General features: G+C 38.5%; 11 protein-coding genes across 11 annotated transcripts; 6 read left to right on the top strand and 5 right to left on the bottom strand.

The window, feature by feature from the left end:
- Positions 1 to 72: 72 nt before the first annotated feature.
- On the bottom strand, positions 73 to 831 carry Bathy14g03230 (ferritin; the record flags this gene model as incomplete). The annotated part of the gene is made up of 1 exon (XM_007508992.1): positions 73 to 831. The coding sequence occupies one exon, from the start codon at positions 829 to 831 to the stop codon at positions 73 to 75; it is 759 nt and encodes a 252-aa protein (XP_007509054.1).
- A 308-nt stretch (positions 832 to 1139) lies between these two features.
- Bathy14g03220 (predicted protein) lies at positions 1140 to 2940 on the bottom strand (the record flags this gene model as incomplete). Its single annotated transcript, XM_007509266.1, has 2 exons — positions 1140 to 2878; positions 2937 to 2940. 2 exons carry the CDS (start codon positions 2938 to 2940, stop codon positions 1140 to 1142), a joined length of 1743 nt encoding a protein of 580 aa, XP_007509328.1.
- A 422-nt stretch (positions 2941 to 3362) lies between these two features.
- Bathy14g03210 (ATP-dependent Clp protease-like protein) lies at positions 3363 to 4429 on the top strand (the record flags this gene model as incomplete). Its single annotated transcript, XM_007508956.1, has 8 exons — positions 3363 to 3371; positions 3422 to 3532; positions 3585 to 3671; positions 3723 to 3839; positions 3890 to 4027; positions 4077 to 4145; positions 4199 to 4252; positions 4304 to 4429. The coding sequence occupies 8 exons, from the start codon at positions 3363 to 3365 to the stop codon at positions 4427 to 4429; spliced, it is 711 nt and encodes a 236-aa protein (XP_007509018.1).
- Positions 4430 to 4667: 238 nt separating this feature from the next.
- eIF6 (eukaryotic translation initiation factor 6) lies at positions 4668 to 5881 on the bottom strand (the record flags this gene model as incomplete). Its single annotated transcript, XM_007509085.1, has 5 exons — positions 4668 to 4970; positions 5021 to 5256; positions 5309 to 5353; positions 5404 to 5489; positions 5544 to 5881. 5 exons carry the CDS (start codon positions 5879 to 5881, stop codon positions 4668 to 4670), a joined length of 1008 nt encoding a protein of 335 aa, XP_007509147.1.
- Positions 5882 to 6282: 401 nt separating this feature from the next.
- Bathy14g03190 (unnamed protein product) lies at positions 6283 to 7353 on the top strand (the record flags this gene model as incomplete). Its single annotated transcript, XM_007508993.1, has 1 exon — positions 6283 to 7353. The coding sequence occupies one exon, from the start codon at positions 6283 to 6285 to the stop codon at positions 7351 to 7353; it is 1071 nt and encodes a 356-aa protein (XP_007509055.1).
- A 686-nt stretch (positions 7354 to 8039) lies between these two features.
- Positions 8040 to 10169, top strand: COG4 (Conserved oligomeric Golgi complex component 4; the record flags this gene model as incomplete). The annotated part of the gene is made up of 1 exon (XM_007509025.1): positions 8040 to 10169. One exon carries the CDS (start codon positions 8040 to 8042, stop codon positions 10167 to 10169), a length of 2130 nt encoding a protein of 709 aa, XP_007509087.1.
- Positions 10170 to 10271: 102 nt separating this feature from the next.
- Positions 10272 to 11669, bottom strand: Bathy14g03170 (U3 small nucleolar ribonucleoprotein protein MPP10; the record flags this gene model as incomplete). Its single annotated transcript, XM_007509210.1, has 1 exon — positions 10272 to 11669. One exon carries the CDS (start codon positions 11667 to 11669, stop codon positions 10272 to 10274), a length of 1398 nt encoding a protein of 465 aa, XP_007509272.1.
- Positions 11670 to 12234: 565 nt separating this feature from the next.
- On the bottom strand, positions 12235 to 13332 carry Bathy14g03160 (3-methyl-2-oxobutanoate hydroxymethyltransferase; the record flags this gene model as incomplete). The annotated part of the gene is made up of 2 exons (XM_007509091.1): positions 12235 to 13053; positions 13105 to 13332. The coding sequence occupies 2 exons, from the start codon at positions 13330 to 13332 to the stop codon at positions 12235 to 12237; spliced, it is 1047 nt and encodes a 348-aa protein (XP_007509153.1).
- A 360-nt stretch (positions 13333 to 13692) lies between these two features.
- Positions 13693 to 15450, top strand: Bathy14g03150 (predicted protein; the record flags this gene model as incomplete). The annotated part of the gene is made up of 2 exons (XM_007509000.1): positions 13693 to 14322; positions 14398 to 15450. 2 exons carry the CDS (start codon positions 13693 to 13695, stop codon positions 15448 to 15450), a joined length of 1683 nt encoding a protein of 560 aa, XP_007509062.1.
- Positions 15451 to 16171: 721 nt separating this feature from the next.
- Positions 16172 to 16877, top strand: Bathy14g03140 (predicted protein; the record flags this gene model as incomplete). The annotated part of the gene is made up of 2 exons (XM_007509233.1): positions 16172 to 16666; positions 16722 to 16877. The coding sequence occupies 2 exons, from the start codon at positions 16172 to 16174 to the stop codon at positions 16875 to 16877; spliced, it is 651 nt and encodes a 216-aa protein (XP_007509295.1).
- Positions 16878 to 17608: 731 nt separating this feature from the next.
- Positions 17609 to 19837, top strand: Bathy14g03130 (predicted protein; the record flags this gene model as incomplete). The annotated part of the gene is made up of 2 exons (XM_007509058.1): positions 17609 to 17655; positions 17701 to 19837. 2 exons carry the CDS (start codon positions 17609 to 17611, stop codon positions 19835 to 19837), a joined length of 2184 nt encoding a protein of 727 aa, XP_007509120.1.
- Positions 19838 to 19945: the final 108 nt, after the last annotated feature.

The raw sequence follows: 19945 nt of genomic DNA, 5'->3' as shown, positions 1-19945 counted from the left end.
ACCTTCTCTAGGTAAGGAAAAGTATAAAACTTACACAAGAAACGATACAACAAATTTGATTTACAACTTTTCTCATTTTTTTAGCATTTTATCAAAATGCCAAGTTGCCAATCCACCATGAGGTCCATCAGCACCCATTCTAGTCAAACTTGCAACCATCTCAGCATTCTCTTTTACTGAGTCAATTTGATCCTTTAATAGCTCACCTTCGATAAAGTCGCACGCTGCCGCATCCCCGCACTCGTCAGCAATTTTGTGTAACTCAAGTAATTTATCATAGTTCAATTTTTCCAACGAGAGCGCCAACTCTAGTGCATAAAGCCCACAGCCCTTCTGGGCATGCTCAAACTCAAGCTGAGGTGGCATAATAGCCTGGAGAGATACTTTACCCCCCCTTTTGGTCTGATAGTCCATTAGTAACTCGGCATGCGAGCGTTCTTCAAGCGATTCTTTCTTGAAGTGTTGAGCAAATCCGTCAAGTGCCACATTATCTCTCGAGAAGAATGCATACATGCTATGATAGATGTAGGACACGTTGTATTCGATGTTAATTTGGTCATTAATTGCATCCTCAAGAGTTTGCTGAAAATGCGGGGCACGCGCAAACGAGTAATGAACATCAACAGGGATGGGATGTGTACTCGTTGCTTCCACAATTGCCTCGCCCAGGTTGAGCTCGCCACTATTGCCGTCACGGATCGCATAAAATTTGTCGTAACGGAATTCACGAGTGTTTTGTCTTGAAATAGACCGTCCGACGCCACATCGCACGATAGTCGCTGTGATAACAGGGCGAGAAGATTTTGAAAGCATATGGTGAAATCTGGACATGCAAGCGAAGTATAGAAGTGGCTTTCAGTGTGGTTACAGGCTTGATCAAGGTCAAAGGCAAAATAAAAAGATATTTTCCTTGTTGATGGGGTTGTGAGTAAATTTTTTGGGGGAAAATGGCGGGGGCTTTGGGGTCACAACTTTCCACACACGCACCTGAAAAAAAAAAATTTACCTTACATGTTAACAACTCTTCCGAAGGACTAGGACGCACCCGTGGAAAACCTCTATTATGTACAATTTATGCATAAATATACTTGTGCATACAATAATGGTTCGAAAGAAATGTTTTACAAAGGTTTTAACAGCTAAAGGACCCAATCAAGCCAGCCGCTCTTCGCTTTTTTCCCAACAAGAGATTCTGACCTGTACACAAACACTCCCTCGACAGATGTCTCCTGATTTTTCTCATCTAAAAGCAACGCTATCATATCACCATCTTCTAACTCTACCTCATCGTTTCCACTTATTGGCTGCCATGCCCCGCCAGAAATAGCAATACCAGACATATTTTTGGTGTGAAGCCCTCGAAGTATAGCAGTACCATTATATGTGTTTGCCAGTATACTTAACTGCTTGTGAGAAATTCGCTTTGAGATACAGTTACCGTTTCCACGTCCAATTGTTTGGGGCCCACCAGTCAGATAAATTTCAGATTTGTCCGGACCAATTAAGTAACACTTGTATCGAACTTGCTTATTTGTACCAGCGTCACTGAAAGACTTTTTTGAGGAAGCATGACGATTGAAGCCAGCTTCTGTGAGGTCTCTACTGATATGCAAAGCGAGAGAATTCAGCTTCACAATATCGCGTTGCAAGAGCTGCAAAAATTCCTTTATTGATACGTTGGGAAGGACTTGTAAATCATCGTGATTGAACGGCACACCTACTGTCTCGAGATTCAAAATCATGTGCTCCAAGTGCTGCCTTTCACCGTCATCTTCTATTTTGTCATTTTTGAAAGAATCGTAAATGAAAGCTCCTATAATGTCTACTACTGTTGTAGCAACCGAAACCATGATGAAACACGACATTAGAGCCATCATTGTGGTATAAAAATCAGCTTTCCCAAGCAGACCATTAGATCTGAATTCGATTTCGACCCCTCGAAATTCCAAGATTGTGCCACTCGAAGTAACATCGTCTGGCTCCCCAGAAAAATGTACTGTTTCCACAGTGTTCACAAGATATCCTTTACTGCTGGATGAAACTGAGACATCTGCGAGAATACGATAATCAAAAGGTTGTAAACTAGACATGGGACGAAAATTACTGAAAGTCCAATCAATACTGAGTCGTATTCCGGTCAGTCGATAAAGCGGGAACGGTGGAACAAAAGAATCAGTTCGTACCACTAACTCGTTTCTATCATCCAGTTTCACTCCTGCGAGCTCAAGTAGTTCGTCAACACTAAAAGACGGGTACCTCTCACTAACAACAGCAGATTCCGAGTCGACGGTGAGTATGGTATTCGTCTGATTATCTTTGATATAGATTAAAGAGGGAGCACTTGTAAACCAACTTGTATCTAGAGTGGTCTTGAACTGAAATGTAACGTTTTCAGGATTTGTGGCAAAATAGTTCTTTGATGTATCATATTGTGGCAAAGTGGAGCACAAATCCGTGCTGGTGTTGCACTCTCGCTGAAAGTTTGTCTCCTTTACGTGTGTACCCACAAATATAGAATTTGCAGAAACACTCACTATTTCAGAAGTACTGAAGTTCTTGCAAATATTATCGTGGAAAGAATCCATAAAAGGTGGATCACCGGCATAATCCGTGATAGTTTTGTTACAGTATGTTGACGCCGCCTGATTAAAATCAAGCATTCTTTTTGTATCGGAAACATCAGTAGAGATGTACATTCCAGGTGTTTCTAGTAGCATATAAGTGTGACCACCAATCATAGAAACTCCCGCATAGACTAAAATCAAAGCCATTAAAGACTTATGAACATATGCTAAACGCTTGTCACTTATTTTAACCACTTTTAGAGTACGATAAGAAAACATGTCGTCCCACAACTCTCGAAAGCCCTCTCGAAGTCCTTTAAATGAAACTACATCAGAAAACTATACAGAATTTATTTCTAAAGTTGAACGCACCCATTTTTTTAAGAGGTGAAGTGCTGAAGACTTTCTAGTACAACAAACAACAAATATAACGATCTAAGCGTGCTCTTTCGAGTTGCAAATCATTGACTGGATAGCAATTAATTATTCTGGGTCAGTAGCTTACTCTTGCATTCTTTCGCGTGCTGAAAATGTCTCGCCTCTTTCTTCTTTTTTAGTGTTTATTTTTTTTCAAAACTTTTTTGTAAAACATGTAAAAGCTCTGAAAACGGTAGCGAATTAGCGAATTAGGGTTCATCTTTTTATGCCTCCCCCCACACTCCTGTTAGTCCTCAGAAAGTGTAAAATAAAAGATCTCTGGTCTCCTTCTTTGATTTTCATCATATCAGGTCACAACTTCTCACAAGGAGTACGCGATCGTAATATTTGGTAGTGCGCAAGGAGTTGATCTTTGCTATCATGCTCGCAGTAAGTTGAAACCTTTCATTAAAGAACGCAATACTAAAATTCAATTTAAGAATCCGCAAACTTGCCAAACACAGTTTACGAGTAAGGGTAATAAACTTTTCGGAATTTCAGCTGCAAGATCCAAAGTAAAGTGTCCTCGAATATGTCATGAGATCAAAGCGGTAATGCTTATTTTTAATTTGCCATTTTTCAGGTTTAGTTTTTGTTCTAAAGGTGATTCCAAGTTTACAAGGAGACGCATCTAGTCAGTTACCTCCGGACTTGCCATCATATATTTTTAAAGAACGCATAGTTTACTTGGTAATTATGCCCTTCATCATTATTGCCAAAATCTAAATTTCTTCCATGTAGGGCATGACATTAGTACCTTCGGTGACTGAACTTATTCTTGCTGAATTGTTATATCTTCAATACGAAGATAACAATAAACCGATCCATTTGTACATAAATTCAACGGGGACATCAAAAGTATGTATGAAACTGTGCTTGTATTGAAGTGTTGAAGTGTTTATTATTAGGAGGGTCAAAAATATGGGTACGATTCCGAAGCCTTTGCAATTTATGATACCATTCAATATGTCAAACCTCCTGTACACACTATTGCTATCGGTACAGCTTGGGGTGAAGCTGCAATGTTGCTCTCAGCTGGTAAAAAGGTAAAAGTTGAAGGTATTTATCAGCTATTCATTTATGCAATCTTCACAGGGGCACAGAGCCGCACTTCCATCTGCTAGCATAATGATTAAACAACCCATAAACTCTTTTCGAGGGCAGGTATGGTCTATCCTACGATATTATGTGTGTCATTCTCACTATTAAAACAATAGGCCTCTGAGTTAGAAATTCAGCGTAATGAAACTAGAAATACAAAGTCTCAAACGGTACTACTGTTCTAGCGACTCTGGCCCTCTATTCTTATCACACATGATCAGCTAAAAATACTATCTCTATCTACCGGAAAATCGATCGAAGAAGTCGAAAAGGATATAAATAGACCTAGATATTTCGATCCACAAGAAGCGAAGGACTATGGATTGATCGATAAGGTGAAGAAATAACTCCACTTTCATTTGAGATATTTATGTCGAAAAATCATCCACAGGTACTCCTAAAATAGATGAAAGTCGGGATCAGTATACAAGAACGACCTCATTCATAGATTTTATATTAAAAAGAATATTCAAACTAGACCAAAGTGTCAATGATAGCAGCACGAGTGCTCTCAAAGGACTTATTATTTTCAATACTCCGAATTTTTAGAATTTCCTCTATCACCTATTTGTTACCTCTCAATATCTAATCATTATGTGTAAAAATGCGTACATTTAGTTCTGTCGAAGTAGTATCTAGCCCGCAAAAGGCAGTCCAATCATTCGCAATCAACCCAGCAGAAATAATATCACTCCCTCGATTGACTGTGCCTGCTGCGAGGGGCACCTTCAAAATAATATATAATGTGAAAAAAATAGAGAAAAAAATTCGGACTTGTAAAAGAGACGAAAGTTCGTCAAGTTCTTGCAGGCTTGTGTGTGGGTGTACCAATCCACCTTGGCTCGAGAATTTGCAATAACTTCCAACTAGAGCATTTCCTGCAATAGTCTAACAAAGCCTAAAGGTTGCAAAATGTTCGCAAATAAAGAAAATCATACCTCCCTGAAAGCTTCTACGCCAAGAACATCGCAAATTAACTCTTCTGTTTCACGGTCAATATCCGGATGTAAAAGGGCTGTATAGTCATTGCATGAAATACAATTTCCGAGAGCTGTATTTATACATAAAAGTGGTTCTGTTGAGACAAAGTTGAAGTAGAAGTTACCAGAAAGTCTCTCCTCAACTCTTTGGACAAGCACAGAATCTGGAAGAGAATTGCGAATATGCAGTAACTCTAATACAAAATCATTCAAATATAATCAAGCGCTGGCCTTAAGGTAGTCTACCTTGGTCTGTGGTGGAGTTTGGAAGCAGTAACCCCTTTTTATTTCCTATTAACTAATTCAAGCAGGTCTACTGCAAGAAGTTTGCAAAATCTCACCTACACACATTCTACCTACCAACCGAGTTCCCGCTATACTACTTTTAATCACTGGTATTTCTCGAGAAAGTTCGCCTTCAAATATGCTTAATTGTAGAAATTTAAGTGAGTGAGGGGTAAAACAATGCATGAAATTTCACCTATAGAAGTTTTCGGACCCCCCTATCGCAGTTATGCAATATGCATTCGTTAATGTTCCAAAAACACCAATGTCATTACTACAAAAGTAAGTAAAATATGAACATAACTCATAATCTAGAATTGCGATGAATACCTGTTTTCGTACGCGTGACGGATGGCCATAATTGTAGCAGTGGAATGGTAGAAAAGAAAGGAGCCGGTTATTAGTCTTACGGTTAACTCTACAACTGTTTTGCGAGGTTCCGAGGTATAATACTCGTAGTCTAGTTGATGACCACAATAGCGTACGTATGGAATCAAGGAACCGAAATAAAAAAACAAAAACAAAAAAATCCATATGAATCATACTGTCAGACTGTATGTCAATTAAATTATTGTATGCAAAACATGATCATGGCCACCAAAATATTTAGCAAATACGTATTGTATCGTATGATACGAGCTCGTCCTCCTGGTACCATTTAATTCAGGAAACAGGTCTCTCAGCCTCTCGCTTGGGTATTTATGCCATATATGTTGTGTGGACTTTATACTCTTTTCTTTTACTAAGAATCTAAATTCGAATACTCATCTGTAAATTATCTCTATCTCGGTAGCGCAACAACGCGCGGGGCGTGAGATATTTTTTTATTCAAACAAATAATTGAAGAAAACCAAATGGAAGACGAAGAAATGCCAAAGTCAATGATGACTAGATTATTTGGTGATGACACGAATATTGAGCTAGAGAATCTCGATATGGAGCGATTGGATACTGGACAGAAAACCAAGAAAAGTGATGCAAATTTGAATGAGAGAATTCATCAAGAAGATTGTTATGGTAAGAAGGATACCGGAATAAATTTCATAGATGATGCTGGAGTACCACATTTTGATCGAGATAATAGACCAGATGAAGAAATTTATGATAGTGAGGCTGAGGAATCTGATGACGATAGTAATTTCTTCGGGTCCAAAGCTAAGAAGAAAAGAAAAGAACGCCGCAGAGAAGAAACTATGAAAACTGAAGTGATTGATTTCTTATCTAAAATGGAAGTTGCAGCTGAACAGGATTTGGAGGCCTATGCTCGGAAGCTTCCTGCTGTACATAAATTGAAGATGTTACCAGAGGTAGAAGTAAAGTTGAGACAAACTGAGCTTCAAGAGTTGTTACTGAAAAACGGATTGTTGAAAGTTCTGTGCATGTGGCTTAATCTTATGCCGGATGGAAACTTACCAAATATCAATCTTCGCAGCAGTCTCATACGTCTCATTGATATTTTACCCGTCGAAACTGACGATTTTGATAGAAAAGAGGAATTGAAAAGATCGGGTTTAGCAAAAATATTGGTGTTCTTGACGACTATTCCTCAAGAGACAGGAAGTAACCGCGCTATTTGTAAAAAGTTAATCGAGAAATGGAGTCGACCAGTATACGAGCTATCGGCAGAATATAAGTACATTCATCGAAGTGGACAAGTATATGATGCCTATGACTCGGATAACGAGGAGTTAGCTACGAGGAGAACTAAACGTTCCTCAAAACTTTTAGAGTCGATGGACGATGTGAGTGTTCCCGCTCGCTCTGGTCCAAAATATGGCGAAAAGGGATACAGGCATCATGCGGAGATTCCAGATAGCTCTATCCCTGAATATACCAAAAGGCCAAGGCTGAAGATGGACCCAGGTGAGGTAAAATCTAGAGGACAAAGTAACGAGCAACGCAGAATAAGAAAACTTGTCGGCAAAGTTTCTGGTCTCAAGAAAAAAAATGGGCAGGCTTACCAACCTTCTGTGGAAGGCCGAGGATTAGTTGGCATACAGAAATAAATAAAACTTTCATATTTCTAAAAAATGGGAAATCAAGTTCATACAATATACCTTTTCACTTAAGTCAATGTTATCGTGCAAATTGTTTTTCCATAGAATTTGCAGTGTTTCAACCTTTTTTTTTCTTTTTCTACGCCTATACACCCATATATAGACGGTCCATACCTGTTTTTTTGTCCGTTTATTGTCTGTTTTACTATTTTTGAACTTCCCTCGTTATACATACGAATACTGTGTGGTGGCGCCCGCGGGTATATAGCCACGACAACGTTTTCACTAAATACGTACAAAACTCTCAGACACAATAAGCTACTATAGTACTCGTACTGTCGTATAACAACTCTAAAATCGAGAACTTCCTATCAGGAAGCATGCATTAAAAAAAAACAAGCGCACACCCAACCACAAAAAAAAGCTAAAAAGGAAAAGGTGGACCTCTCTAAATAGCAATGCTGTGCGAGTCATGACTTTCAAAGCAACCCGAATAAATATACTTCGAGGTTTCCGGTAGTCGCTTTATTACACGGTGTCTGAACTACATAATCTCGAGGTGCAAGACCAGTGATCAAGTTGACGAAGAAGTAAGCACTCCACTTATTGGCACGCAATTATTACGTGCGCGCGCGTGGGAAGTCTGTTCTCATAAACTTGCAAATTATTTTTCTGTACGAGAAGTTCTTCAAGAAATGACAGAGTTTGATTTCACCACACAAGTTACGAAGACACTACAGATAAATCGGAAAGAACAAAATCAGAATGCAGAAACTCTCTCGCGATTACTAGATTCGAGATTCCGTGCAAATGAAACCTTGAAAAATATCAATATAGAACTCCTCGTCTCGGTCGGAGGATCTACGAGCCGATTAAGATCTACCTCTTCTGAAAGAAGTGAAGTTGCACTTTCTTCCGTACTTGTTGCTCGAAAGTTGAATCTAGCGAAAGAGAGAGCCAAAAAAACAAAGCATTGCATTCAAGGAGCACTGAGTAAACAAGAAATTCTAAGAAAGCTAAAAGTTAGTCTTATTGCTGGAGACTTGGCTGGAGCATTACAGCAGTCGGTGGAATTCAGCAGCCTCCGAGAAATCTCCATTCAAAACTTCATTCCATCGCAAAATTCTTTCGAGAACGAACTCTCAGTCATTAAGAACGATGTGGAATCAATATTAAACAAGAAAATAGAGCTCATTTTGAATGATGCTACCTTCAGTGAAGGTGACTTCTTCTTCAACTACATTGAAATTGCCTCTAAGATTGGTGGCGCTGAAAAAGTTGTTCAATACTTATCCAAATATACCCAGATTCATGTATGGAAGAACTACGAGAATATTATCACAGTATGTGAAGGGCCTGAAGATGTTTTTCGTAGATGTTTTCTGAATTCAATCACGTGCCTATTTGATAATACTCTTGAAATATTAGACAAGAAATGTAGAAGCTTGACTTCAATTTTGTATGAGAATTTGGTCTCTGAATATGTTCTCTTATGCCACGAAGAATGCAGTAAAGTTCTTCAAAAAATTTTGATGATGTATCTAAATCGAAGGAAATTTGATCGCGATGTACTTCAAGCAGAGATCATGGAGAGAAGTTGTGCCTTACCTGCTCATGACATTGATATCTTTCTGGAAGAGTTGTCTGGACTATGTGCTCAGTATGAGCAGTACCGAAGAATATATTGTTCGAAAATTACCGAAATTTGCGACAATACAATATTTCGTCTTAATCCTGACAAGCTGTATGAGAATAAATTGAAAGATTTTGAGAAAATTTATGAAATTTATTGCTCACTCGAATTTCTTTACATAAAAAAAAGTATTTACATCGCGTTCAATGTCGAGGAGTATGGGAATTTTCTTACGAGCTCAATCGTTGACGATGTTCTATACATTTCGGAGCGTAGCATTAAACGAGCGATACAAACAGTTTCATATGAATGTGTTAGCTCTGTTCTAGACTCAGTGAACTCTGCTTTTACTTGCCACGTGTTTCCTGAGCTCTCAGGTAGAATAACAAGGCAGGCAAGTTGCATAAAAACGGATCAACTCGTTGATGCAATCGAATTTCACCATGTTTCTGCTGGAAATACCCAGGCGAAATTAGAATTTCACGCTTTTATTCGATCATTGAATGATATAGATGCTATGAGCGAAGTAATACTGAAGTTAGATGAATTGCTTATTTCTGGAGAAATGCATGGTAAAATCAAGGAAGAAGAGTACATATTAAATTGTACCAGAAACCTTAAGGAGTCTTCGTTACAATTTAAAAATCTTTGTTCTAAAATGGTTGACATTGTTTCAAATGCTTTTGTTGATATATTTGGTACGTGTCTTCAGATCTTAACTGCAACTTCATACGAACTTGCTCATGATAAGTATGAAGATAATCACAACAATTGGATTGGGCAAATCATTGTAGTTTTTCAGAAAATCACTGAAAATTTAGTTCCCATAATGTCATCCTCAAACTTTAGCAAAGTTGTGCATCAAATCCTTGAAGATCTTTCAAGACGCATTGAGATGATTGTCATGACGCGATTGCGGTTCAATCATCTTGGAGGTCTTCATTTTGAACGAGAAATCCGGAAATTAGTTGCAAACTTAACAAGTTTGATGCAGTGCCAAATGCGTGATATTTTTTCACGTCTGAATCAAATTGGAATGGTACTGAGCTTCGAGACATTCGACGAAATAATGGACTATTGGGGCGATCGCTCAGGATTGTTGACTTGGCGTATCAATAGATCTGAGGTCAAAAGAATTCTCTCACTGCGAGTAGATTTTAGGTTAGATTCCATTGAAGCCTTACAGTTATAATAGTATGTAAACTTTAACATGATGTGTCGACTTGTTTGCCAACAACTGCATATATGGTGTACTTCTGAGTAAGGGCGATCTTACAATACTACTTGCCTAGTTCTACAATTTTTTTCTGTTCACATTCCTTTGTGAATCAAGAGCCTTCTGCTTATGTGACACACTCGTTTTCAACATTTCCAGTGAGTTAAAAACCTTGCTTGATTTATCAAAAATAGAATGTTTGCTTTTCTTACTATCATAGTTTTGATTTAAGTTCGCACTTTCTGCAGAAATTTTTACTGTTTGTGCTCTTTCTGGATGAATACTGTCAACTTGCGCCAACTTTGGCAAAGGAATTTTCTCCAATTTGGACCTTTTCTTCATTGGCTGCTTCCGATTATCCCGCACCATAAAAATTTCTTCCGGTGTCCTCTTGGTTGTATGACTATTTGAACTTTTTCTCTCAGAGAGTATTTGATCAGACCTCTTCTCAGTATTCATAGATAAATCTGTTAGAGAAGTCAACTTAAGAAAGACATTGTCAAATAAATTGCGAGCAGAGCATATTAGGTCGTCATCTTTCGAGTCAGCTGTGTTTAGCACTTCTTCATTTTTGTTTGACCTTTGATTCATGTACGATTTTGCATATATTTCTCCAAGTCCTACCTTTGCTTTGGCATCGCTCAACTGAGTATTATTCTTCGTACTTATTTGGATGACATCGGTAGCTTCTACGTCATCCCATTTGTTCAATAATATTCGTTGCTTAATCAAATTCTCTAATGTATGCGTCGCTTCAATACTGATATTAGGGCGCGGTTGCGAGACTTGATTAAATTCGAGATCGCTTTCCAATGCACTATTCAAAGGACGCTGTTTTCCAGAGGCTTCCCCGACAAAAGACCAAGATTCTTTAGTTGTCGCACGAGTTTCAAGCTTATCGATTTCCTTCGATAGTCTTTCTTGTACGAGCTGAAAAGAGGACAACACTGCTATTGGAGATTTTATTGATTTATGAACCTTATTTTCTTCTCCTGTAAACTGACTAAGAAACTGCTTCTTAACCAGCGCTTTCTCTACAGCCAAAATATTTCCTGGAACAAGGTGCTCATTATGGTTGATTCGTGGGACTTCTGCACTCGGAAAAACCGGATCATGAAGCTTTCGTCCAATTGTAGAATCGTTCCTCATTCTCTGCTTCCATGCTACACTTTCAGTTCTTCCAAAATTTTGTGTTATTGAACTGCTCAGTTTTAGGTTAGGTTTAATAAGATTTAATATACTTAAAATCTGGAGCTCTATTTGTTGCCATATTTGCTCTATGTGCGTGTTTGCCGTTGTGAGTTCAAGGAGCGGCAGTGTTGCGTTAAATTGTTCTGAAGCGTGTTTCGTCAAGCTCAAAAACATAGCACACACTTTGTTCCATACTACGTTTGTATTATAAATTGAAATTTGTGGAGACTTCTCGCCAACGGATGCTTTATTAAAGAAGCCCTCTTCAAAACTGGTGTCTCTCATCCCTCACAGTTGACTAAGTATCGTATCGGTAACTGTATGACACTTATATACCTTATATATCTGCTGCAACTGACTATCTTAAATGAACGGCTGAGTCAAGGCCCAGCAGTATTAAGTTCAGTTGACGTGTTTATTCATTTTGTTCGCGAGTTTTTTTTATATTTTGCTACAGGTATGGATACACCATATTTGCTTTTACCTTTTTGCTATTTTTTTGGTGAGAACCAGAAAAGAAGCTCTGCCTCACTGCCTGTGGAGAACCAACAGTGAAACATCACAACTACTCAAAACTTCATTTCTACAAAAATTTTGTTCGAAGGTTTGAAGGTTTGCACGTCCACCATACCACCACACCTTCTTTTTGTTTGGGTGGAGAATTTCAAAATAGGAGGAGGATAATTCGTACTGGTACCAGTACATAAAAATACGAGAAATAGAATTGTCTATCATATACTACCAGTACCTACAGGGGTAGGTTCCTCTTTTTTGTACAACAATGTGAAAAAACTGTATCATCCTTCACAACCTAAACGGTCGGGTTCTAATCTAATGGTTCATCAATAAATTATGAAGACTGAAAAGCTTCCACACTGCTTGCAGCTTCGTAATATCCAGACTTCTTGAGCAACTCAACAAATATTTCTCTCTCGTGAAGTTTCAGAATATAAGGAGAAAATAATGCTCCTGGAAATACACCAGTAGCAACATCGTTTTTAAAGTGTAGCATTGCGTCATTAATAACTTTACCAACTTGCGCATATTGCTTGCAAAATTTTGGTGTAACTTTTGCGTGGTGGGGATGTTGCAGAAATCCAAGGAGATCATGATAAACTAAAATTTGACCATTAGTGCTGGAACCTGCTCCTATCCCAATCGTAGGAATATTGACGGAAGAAGTGATAGCTGCAGACACACAATCAGGCAAGCACTCTAGCACAATTGAAAAACAACCAGCATCTTGCAACTCAATAGCCTGCTCAACCAGCCTCACTGCGGCCCTCGCATTATTTCCTTGAGGTCGGAATCCACCAAAGAGACTTACAGATTGCGGAGTTAAGCCGATATGACCCATAACAGCAATACCGGCTTGATTTAATTTACGAACAGACGAAACACGAAGATTACCACCACCTTCTAACTTGACCGCATGCATTCCTCCTTCTTTCAGTATCCTAATAGCTGCTTTCAACAAATGTTCGTCATCACTTTCATAACTTCCAAAGGGAATGTCGCCAACCAAGAAAGCTTTTTTAGCACCACGTGAAACAGATCGACAATGTACTAGCATTTCCTCAAGTGTAATTGGTAGTGTTGTATCGTGACCATGAATAACCATGGAAGCAGAGTCACCAACAAGCAGAATATCTATGTCTGCTTGATCCACCTGAAATAAAAAGTAAGTATATTGTTATGAAGTGCAGAAATGAAAACTTACATGTATAGCGCTAGAATAATCATATGCAGTAACAGCTGTCAAGGCCGTACCTTGCTCATATTTGTCGCGGATTATCTTCAATGTGGTCTTTTCAAATAGGTCCGCATTCCCATATAGATTTCTATATGTATATTTTGTTTTGAAAGACTGAAGAAAATGTGCGCGACCGAAAACAATATTTGTCGAACTCTTTAGGCGCGCATAAAAGTGGCTAGGTTTGGGCATCATCTCTACCCATTAGCCCTTCTTCTTTCGCTTGCTCTTGAAATTAAATACAGTTCAAAGTTCGAGCATAAGAAAAAACTGGCGGGGAAAACTTACTGTTGTTCCAGCCGATACCTTAGTAATTAAATAGTTCTTTCAGTATCTAGATTACAGCAAAGCAAATGGGTAACTTTTCTTTAGAGCCGTTCGTCGAGCTGTTATTGTTCCTCTGAGTCCGGGAAAAGTACTTACTTCTTGTATGATTTAGGGTTTCGACTTTTCTAGCCGAGCTCGTTTTTATTTGTGACTACGTCAAAAATGGATGAAGCAAACAGATAGGAAGACGGCAATATGCCAAGGTGCACCTAATAAGTATTCACAAAAATGGTGACGTGCTGTCATGCTCTTTATTACCCTGTAAATTCTTCAAAGAAAATGATACTATACAGGCGATGCAAGAGAAAACAGAAAGCGAAGTTTTCAGCGTTCTTAAAAAAACGTGGGCCCGTATCTGACTTATTGTCTGAAATTACAACTGAACACGAATCTTACGCAAACTTTTTAGTGCAAGAATATTCTCTTAATGCTGCAACTAATCATGAAGTAGCTGTACGAAAACTTAATGAAAAATTCCGGGTGTTCGGAAAAGATGATGAGTTCTTTCAGGTAGTTTTCTTAGCGTTTCGGAAACTTGTCGAAAACTCGGCCAAGCTTCCAAATGCTCACATTGTAACTACCGTAATAACAGTTGCAGGTAAGCGAGGATACTTAAGCGAAGCTGATTTTGCTTTCGGGTGGAGTCAAACTTCATGTGATAGTAAATTAGTAAGACCAACCGCATTCACATATACGGCCTATATTCAAGCAATTGGTCAGAACGTCAGAGGTGATAGTTGGGTTTTAGCTTTTGATATTTTCGATGATATGATAAGTAACGGACTTATTCCGAATGTTTTTACATACAGTGCGCTTATTCGGACAGGTGTACGTGGTGGGAAAAATGGTGCGCAAAGAGTAAGTTCTTTTCATACCTTATTTCAATTTCTTTATATTACTGTACTAACTTTGTTCTTTTTTCACTTAAATTAGGCTTTATTGCTAATTCCAAGGATGAGAGAAAATGATATTGAACCAGATCTACCTGTCATTAGTGCTCTGGTGAGTGCTTTCGGAGCGGCAAATAATATCGATGGAGTTCGTTCGGCTACGCACTCTGCTCTGAAATTTGAGAAGTTGGATGGTCGCCTCTTCGTTGATATAATCTGTGCTTTCACATCCTGTAGAGCATACCAGGAAGCTCTTGATATTTTTCACTCTTCAAAATGTCCAAAAAATATTCAAACCTGTACTGCAATAATGCAAGCATACATAAATTCCGGAAAGGTCAAAGATGCAGAGCAAATATACAATAGAATGAGGATCGATAGATCTGAAGGTGGCTATGGATTTCTACCGAATGCACGAGCTCACACGACCATGTTAAATGGATATGAAAAGTCTTTAATGTCGAGCAGCGCAGTGAATCTTCTGAGAAAGTTGGAACAATTTAACATGGTGAATAACAAGGAAGAATTCGTACCAAATGAAATCCATTATAATGTAGTGTTAAGTGCGTGTGGGAAATGTGGAGAATGGTCTACCGCTGAAAGTATATTCCACTCTATGCGTGCTCGTGGTGTACCAACTACATCTATCACGTTCAGTACTCTAATTACAGCTTACGGAAGAAGTGGTGAAACATTTCGTGCTCGCTGCTTGTACAATCTTATGCGAAAGGAAGGTATTTTTCCAGATGACTATTCTTTCGTTGGTCTTATCCTTGGGCATGCTGTAAAGCATGATTTAAGAGCTGCACTGGATGTGAGAAATCTCATGGCTTCTGAAAATATATCAGAGACTATTCATACTTACAATGCCCTAATTTATGCTGCTGACATATGTGGTGATTATGAGAAAGTAGTTAGCTTATATGAGTTGATGCTCCGATCCAATCTTGAACCAAACGAGACCACGCACGAGCTTGTTGTGAACGTTGGTAAGAAAGGGGCGAAGTTCTATGAAGAAACGCAATTGGCTGCGAATGTTGCTTCAGCAGCAGCTGGGCTTGTTGGAGTAGTTGGGATGGCACTCGGTCGTTGGTAATTTTTGAAGAATTTTCTTTGTATATAATCAATGTGTTTTTTCTTATTGTTGCATGCATACACAGCAGTACTGGTACTGTATATAGAGGTCTTGTTTCTTTTGAAAGCTATGCGTGCAGCGCACCCACGTTCACATTTTATTTAATTATCCAAATACTGCTCGTATTCGCATACCTTCTCCTTTTTGAAGTCCAGGTGTCCACCGAATCGAAATTATAATTTTTTTGCGCATTCGCTGTAGTACGCGCTTTGCACACTGCTGCGTGTGTGTGTGACGAACTCTCTATGCATACGACTCGTATCCCCTGGGACGCCCAGTTCAGAATTTTTCTTTTTTTTCTTTTTTTCCTTCGGGATACCATATCATCTTATATAACATATGGGGGGAGCATCTGATATGATCATATGCTATACCCTTGTTTTTGAAAAAAAAAATCTAACCGTTCTTAAGTTGAGTGGCATGCAGGGCTGAAAGCGAAAAGACAAAAAAAAATGCCAAATGAGAAAAAGGCAAAAAGCAAGTCACGAAGCCGACTTGTGCACTTGTCTTGAAGAAAATGATATCCAGTCGAACCTTATATTCACCGACGTAAGTAGCTGGCAAGCTAGTCGCAACAAAGTATATGAAAGGCATTCTTTCAAGAAAAAATATCCTCGTGAACGCGAGCGCAGTAGCCTCTTCCTAAGTAAACGAATATCTCGATCTCATTCTAAGTCGGGAAATGAGCTTGAATACGTGTAACCCGCTTGATGAGCGTCATCAAAGCTCTTTAGAGGATAATTCGACGTCATATTCATCGGATGAAAATGAGCAAAGCTGGATATCATGGTTCTGCGCCTTAAAAGGAAATGAGTTTTTTTGCGAAGTTGACGAAGAGTACATTCAAGACGACTTTAATTTAAGTGGTCTTAGCTCGGTGATCCCTTACTATGACTACGCCCTCGATATGATATTGGACATCGAAAGTCCTAATGGTAGCAAGCTGACTGAACAGCAACATGAACTTGTGGAATCTGCGGCGGAACTTCTCTATGGCCTCATTCATGCTCGATACATATTGAGCAGTCGTGGTATGATATCGATGTTAGAAAAGTTTAAACAAAGCCATTTTGGAAGGTGCCCTCGCATTGCGTGCAACAACCAGTCATGCCTTCCAGTCGGTACATCCGATATTTTTCGCACAGCTACTTTAAAAATATTTTGTCCAAGCTGCCAGGTACGTATATATTTAATGTGTACATTTTGTTTGATTTATTTCAAAACTATAATAGGATTTATATTTTCCACGGAATAAGTTTCAGGGAACTATTGATGGCGCATATTTTGGAACGACGTTTCCACATCTTTTTCTATTGACTTACCAGCATCTTCAACCAAAGAGAATTAAATATAATTATGTGCCACGAATATTTGGTTTTAAGGTTTAAACCTTAATTTTAAATACTGATTAGTCACAAGCTAACAATATTTTCACAGATACATCACGACAATACTGACTGAATGTTCAGTTCCTAAGATACTCAAAAATACAGATTTTTTTCAATGTACTAATAGGTGATCACTTCGTGCGAAACGAATACAATATGCAAAATATGAAGTCTTGGTCTGCTCATTATGTGGATTTTTAGTGATATATTTAGTGATATCCATCTTTCCTCATTTTAATGCATATGATTCAATACATTGTTATTTGTGCGAATTTTTTTGTACGGGTCAATAAAATTTTTTTCCTGCGAAAGGATCTTCGAATATATTCTTTTGTTGTTTGCATGTTTTGATAGATGAATATATAGTACCATGTGGTACCTACATCCATTCCACTTTCAGGTTTACCATGCTCTATTGTGTAATTTAGGGTTTTTTATCCAGGTTTTTAGACTCCCCAAGGGTGTGGTACGAATTATTGCGTATAGGTCCAAGTATCGTTAAAAAAAAAGCAAGGAAGTATAAAAAAATGGTTCATATTTGATAGTACTTCGAAGAGAGAATTTCATTAAAGCTGTGAAGAAATAAAGCGCCAAAATAAGGACAAAGTCGCGTGTGAGTTCTTGTCCTAAACTCTATCGAAGGTAACCATTCATCTATTCACCACTCACTCGGAATTTCAGTAAAATGAAAAATTACTCCAAGAAAATATGAAAACTCCAAGGAAAAAGGAATGAAAGTTGTTTCTTTATTTTCCGGTATAGGCGGTATAGATTTGGGGTGAGAAATATCTTCCATACTCAAATTCGCTAACCTTATACACAGATTAGTTAATGCGGGCCATGAAATTATTCTTCAGGTGGAGAATAATCCGCATTGTATCCAGGTGCTTAAAAAAAATTTCCCTGCAACCGCAATAGTTTTAGATATAGTTACACTTCAAAGTCTTCCTGAAGAAACAGATATCGTCGTGGCAGGTTTCCCTTGTCAAGACTTATCAACTGAGAATCAGAATCGAGCAGGGATTGAAAAGGGACTACGCTCTAGTCTTGTTTCACATGTTTTTCGTTTACTCCGAAGCAAGAAGGTGCCATGGGTCATTTTTGAAAATGTACCCGGGCTACTTAATTGGCATTGGAATCAGACTCCCCCACAACAACCTGGTATTGCATACATAACTAGAGAGCTCGAACAGCTCGATTACCGTTGGGCGTATCGAGTCGTCGACTTGGCATCATTTGGAATTCCTCATAGTCGTTCGCGTGTTTTTATTGTTGCTTCAATTCATGGAGATCCAAGGGATATACTATTGTCCCAGGACATCCATTGCCAAGGACAGTGCTCAAATATGTTTCCAAGTAAATCTAATGAATGTTACACTTGCTCGTGTCAACAACCCAGTATTGACTCAAATACTGTAGCTTGTGTGGATCTTGGAGAAAAACGTCATCCTCCGTACCTAAATATTCTGCACTGTTTAACGACTGCTAATGGAAGGCGAACTTGTATTGTACGTAATGCGTACAATAATATCAATGATACAAAAAAAAGTTGCACGATGCTTGATGTTAGGGATGCTGAGAGGTTATTCGGGTTCCCCGAAGGGTGGACTGAATCATGTTACCCTATTATCAATCCAGATAAGCCAGCTGCAAGTAAATTTGACTGCAAAATCCAGACTCAAAAGCGTTTATCAGTTCTTGGGAATTCTTGTGCAGTACCTATATTTTTTTGGATTGGTCAACAATTGAATGAACCTTATATTTCTAAATTTATGATGGCTTCAATCGGAAGACCATTTGTAGCAGAATGTCCAGGATTCCGGGACACATCTGCATGGCCCTGCTGTGCTTGGAATGTTTCACCCCAGTTATTCTGGAAAGGACGATATGGGATCTCAGGAATAAGTTCTTCGCCTAAACTTTACCCATATATAAAACTCGGCGACTTTTTGCGCTATGGAGACGATATTCCAAATTCAACAATTTGCAAAAAGTTTCTAATGCGTTTGAAAAAGCAAGGTTTTGAACTTTTGGATTTTGTAGTAAATGGTATGCTCAGAACACATAAGCCAGTAGTGCAAGAACGTTTAGGCTCGTCAAGTGATGTATCTGAATCAGACGAACCACAAATCTACTGTGAAAATCAGAATGATAACAATAGTCCAACTAATGATTCGAATGAGTCAGAAGGAGAGAAGATTATGTTCGCCTCATATAGCCTATACGGAAATATGTCACCAAAAGTGCTCTGGCCAGTTATTTCTGTTCGATCAAAAGGAGCAACTATTTTAAAGTGCGACTCAATTAAAGACTCATACACTCCGATTACGAGCGATCATCAGTTCGTAATTATGGGGAGTGATCAAATTTTGATATCTTCAAAAGAGACCGAATGCCAAGAGTTCTTTTCTTCATATGGACGTGCACGAAGCCAGCTAATATGTTCTTCTCAAAAAGAAAATTACATTGTGTCCATTGATCAAGCATTGTCAAAGTTTCGAGCTCAAAATTTGGATTATTTTGACATATTTGAGCAAGGGACGACGCCATCTTTAAAGAAAGCACAGCCTTGTGGGAATTGTAAAGTTTGTATAAAAGCTAATAAAAGAGTCTTAGATGCAAAAACTAAAAATTTACAAACATCGCTACGACTTCAGACAAATCCTATGAGGAAAGAACAGCAAGTTACAAAAGAACCTTCTAGATCTTTATATGACTCTTGTCCGTTAATTTTATCAACACGACTGGCCCATCAAGGTCATCAAGGAGCTGCGATAGCGCTTTTGCAAGCTCGTGCAGTTGGGAAGCGAGTTAAAATTTTATGGTCTCACGACAATGAATTTTTTGGAGGTACAATTACAAACTTTGACCCTCTTAGCTTTACTCATTCAGTTTTATATGATGATGCAGATGAAGATCCAGGCTTGCAAATGTGGCGAGAAATCATCATTTCTATATGAATACATGTGTCTTGAATCAGGATACTTCTCACTTTGTGTAATTGTTTCGGGTCTCTAAGAACCAAATTCTTTGAACTTGAGTACCCGGTAGTACGAGTATCTGATACC

The sequence above is a fragment of the Bathycoccus prasinos genome, assembly GCF_002220235.1.
Source record: "Bathycoccus prasinos genomic : Chromosome_14".
Taxonomy (NCBI): domain Eukaryota; kingdom Viridiplantae; phylum Chlorophyta; class Mamiellophyceae; order Mamiellales; family Bathycoccaceae; genus Bathycoccus; species Bathycoccus prasinos.
The sequence above is the reverse complement of the archived record's forward strand: the minus strand, read 5'-3'. Positions and strand labels throughout refer to the sequence as shown.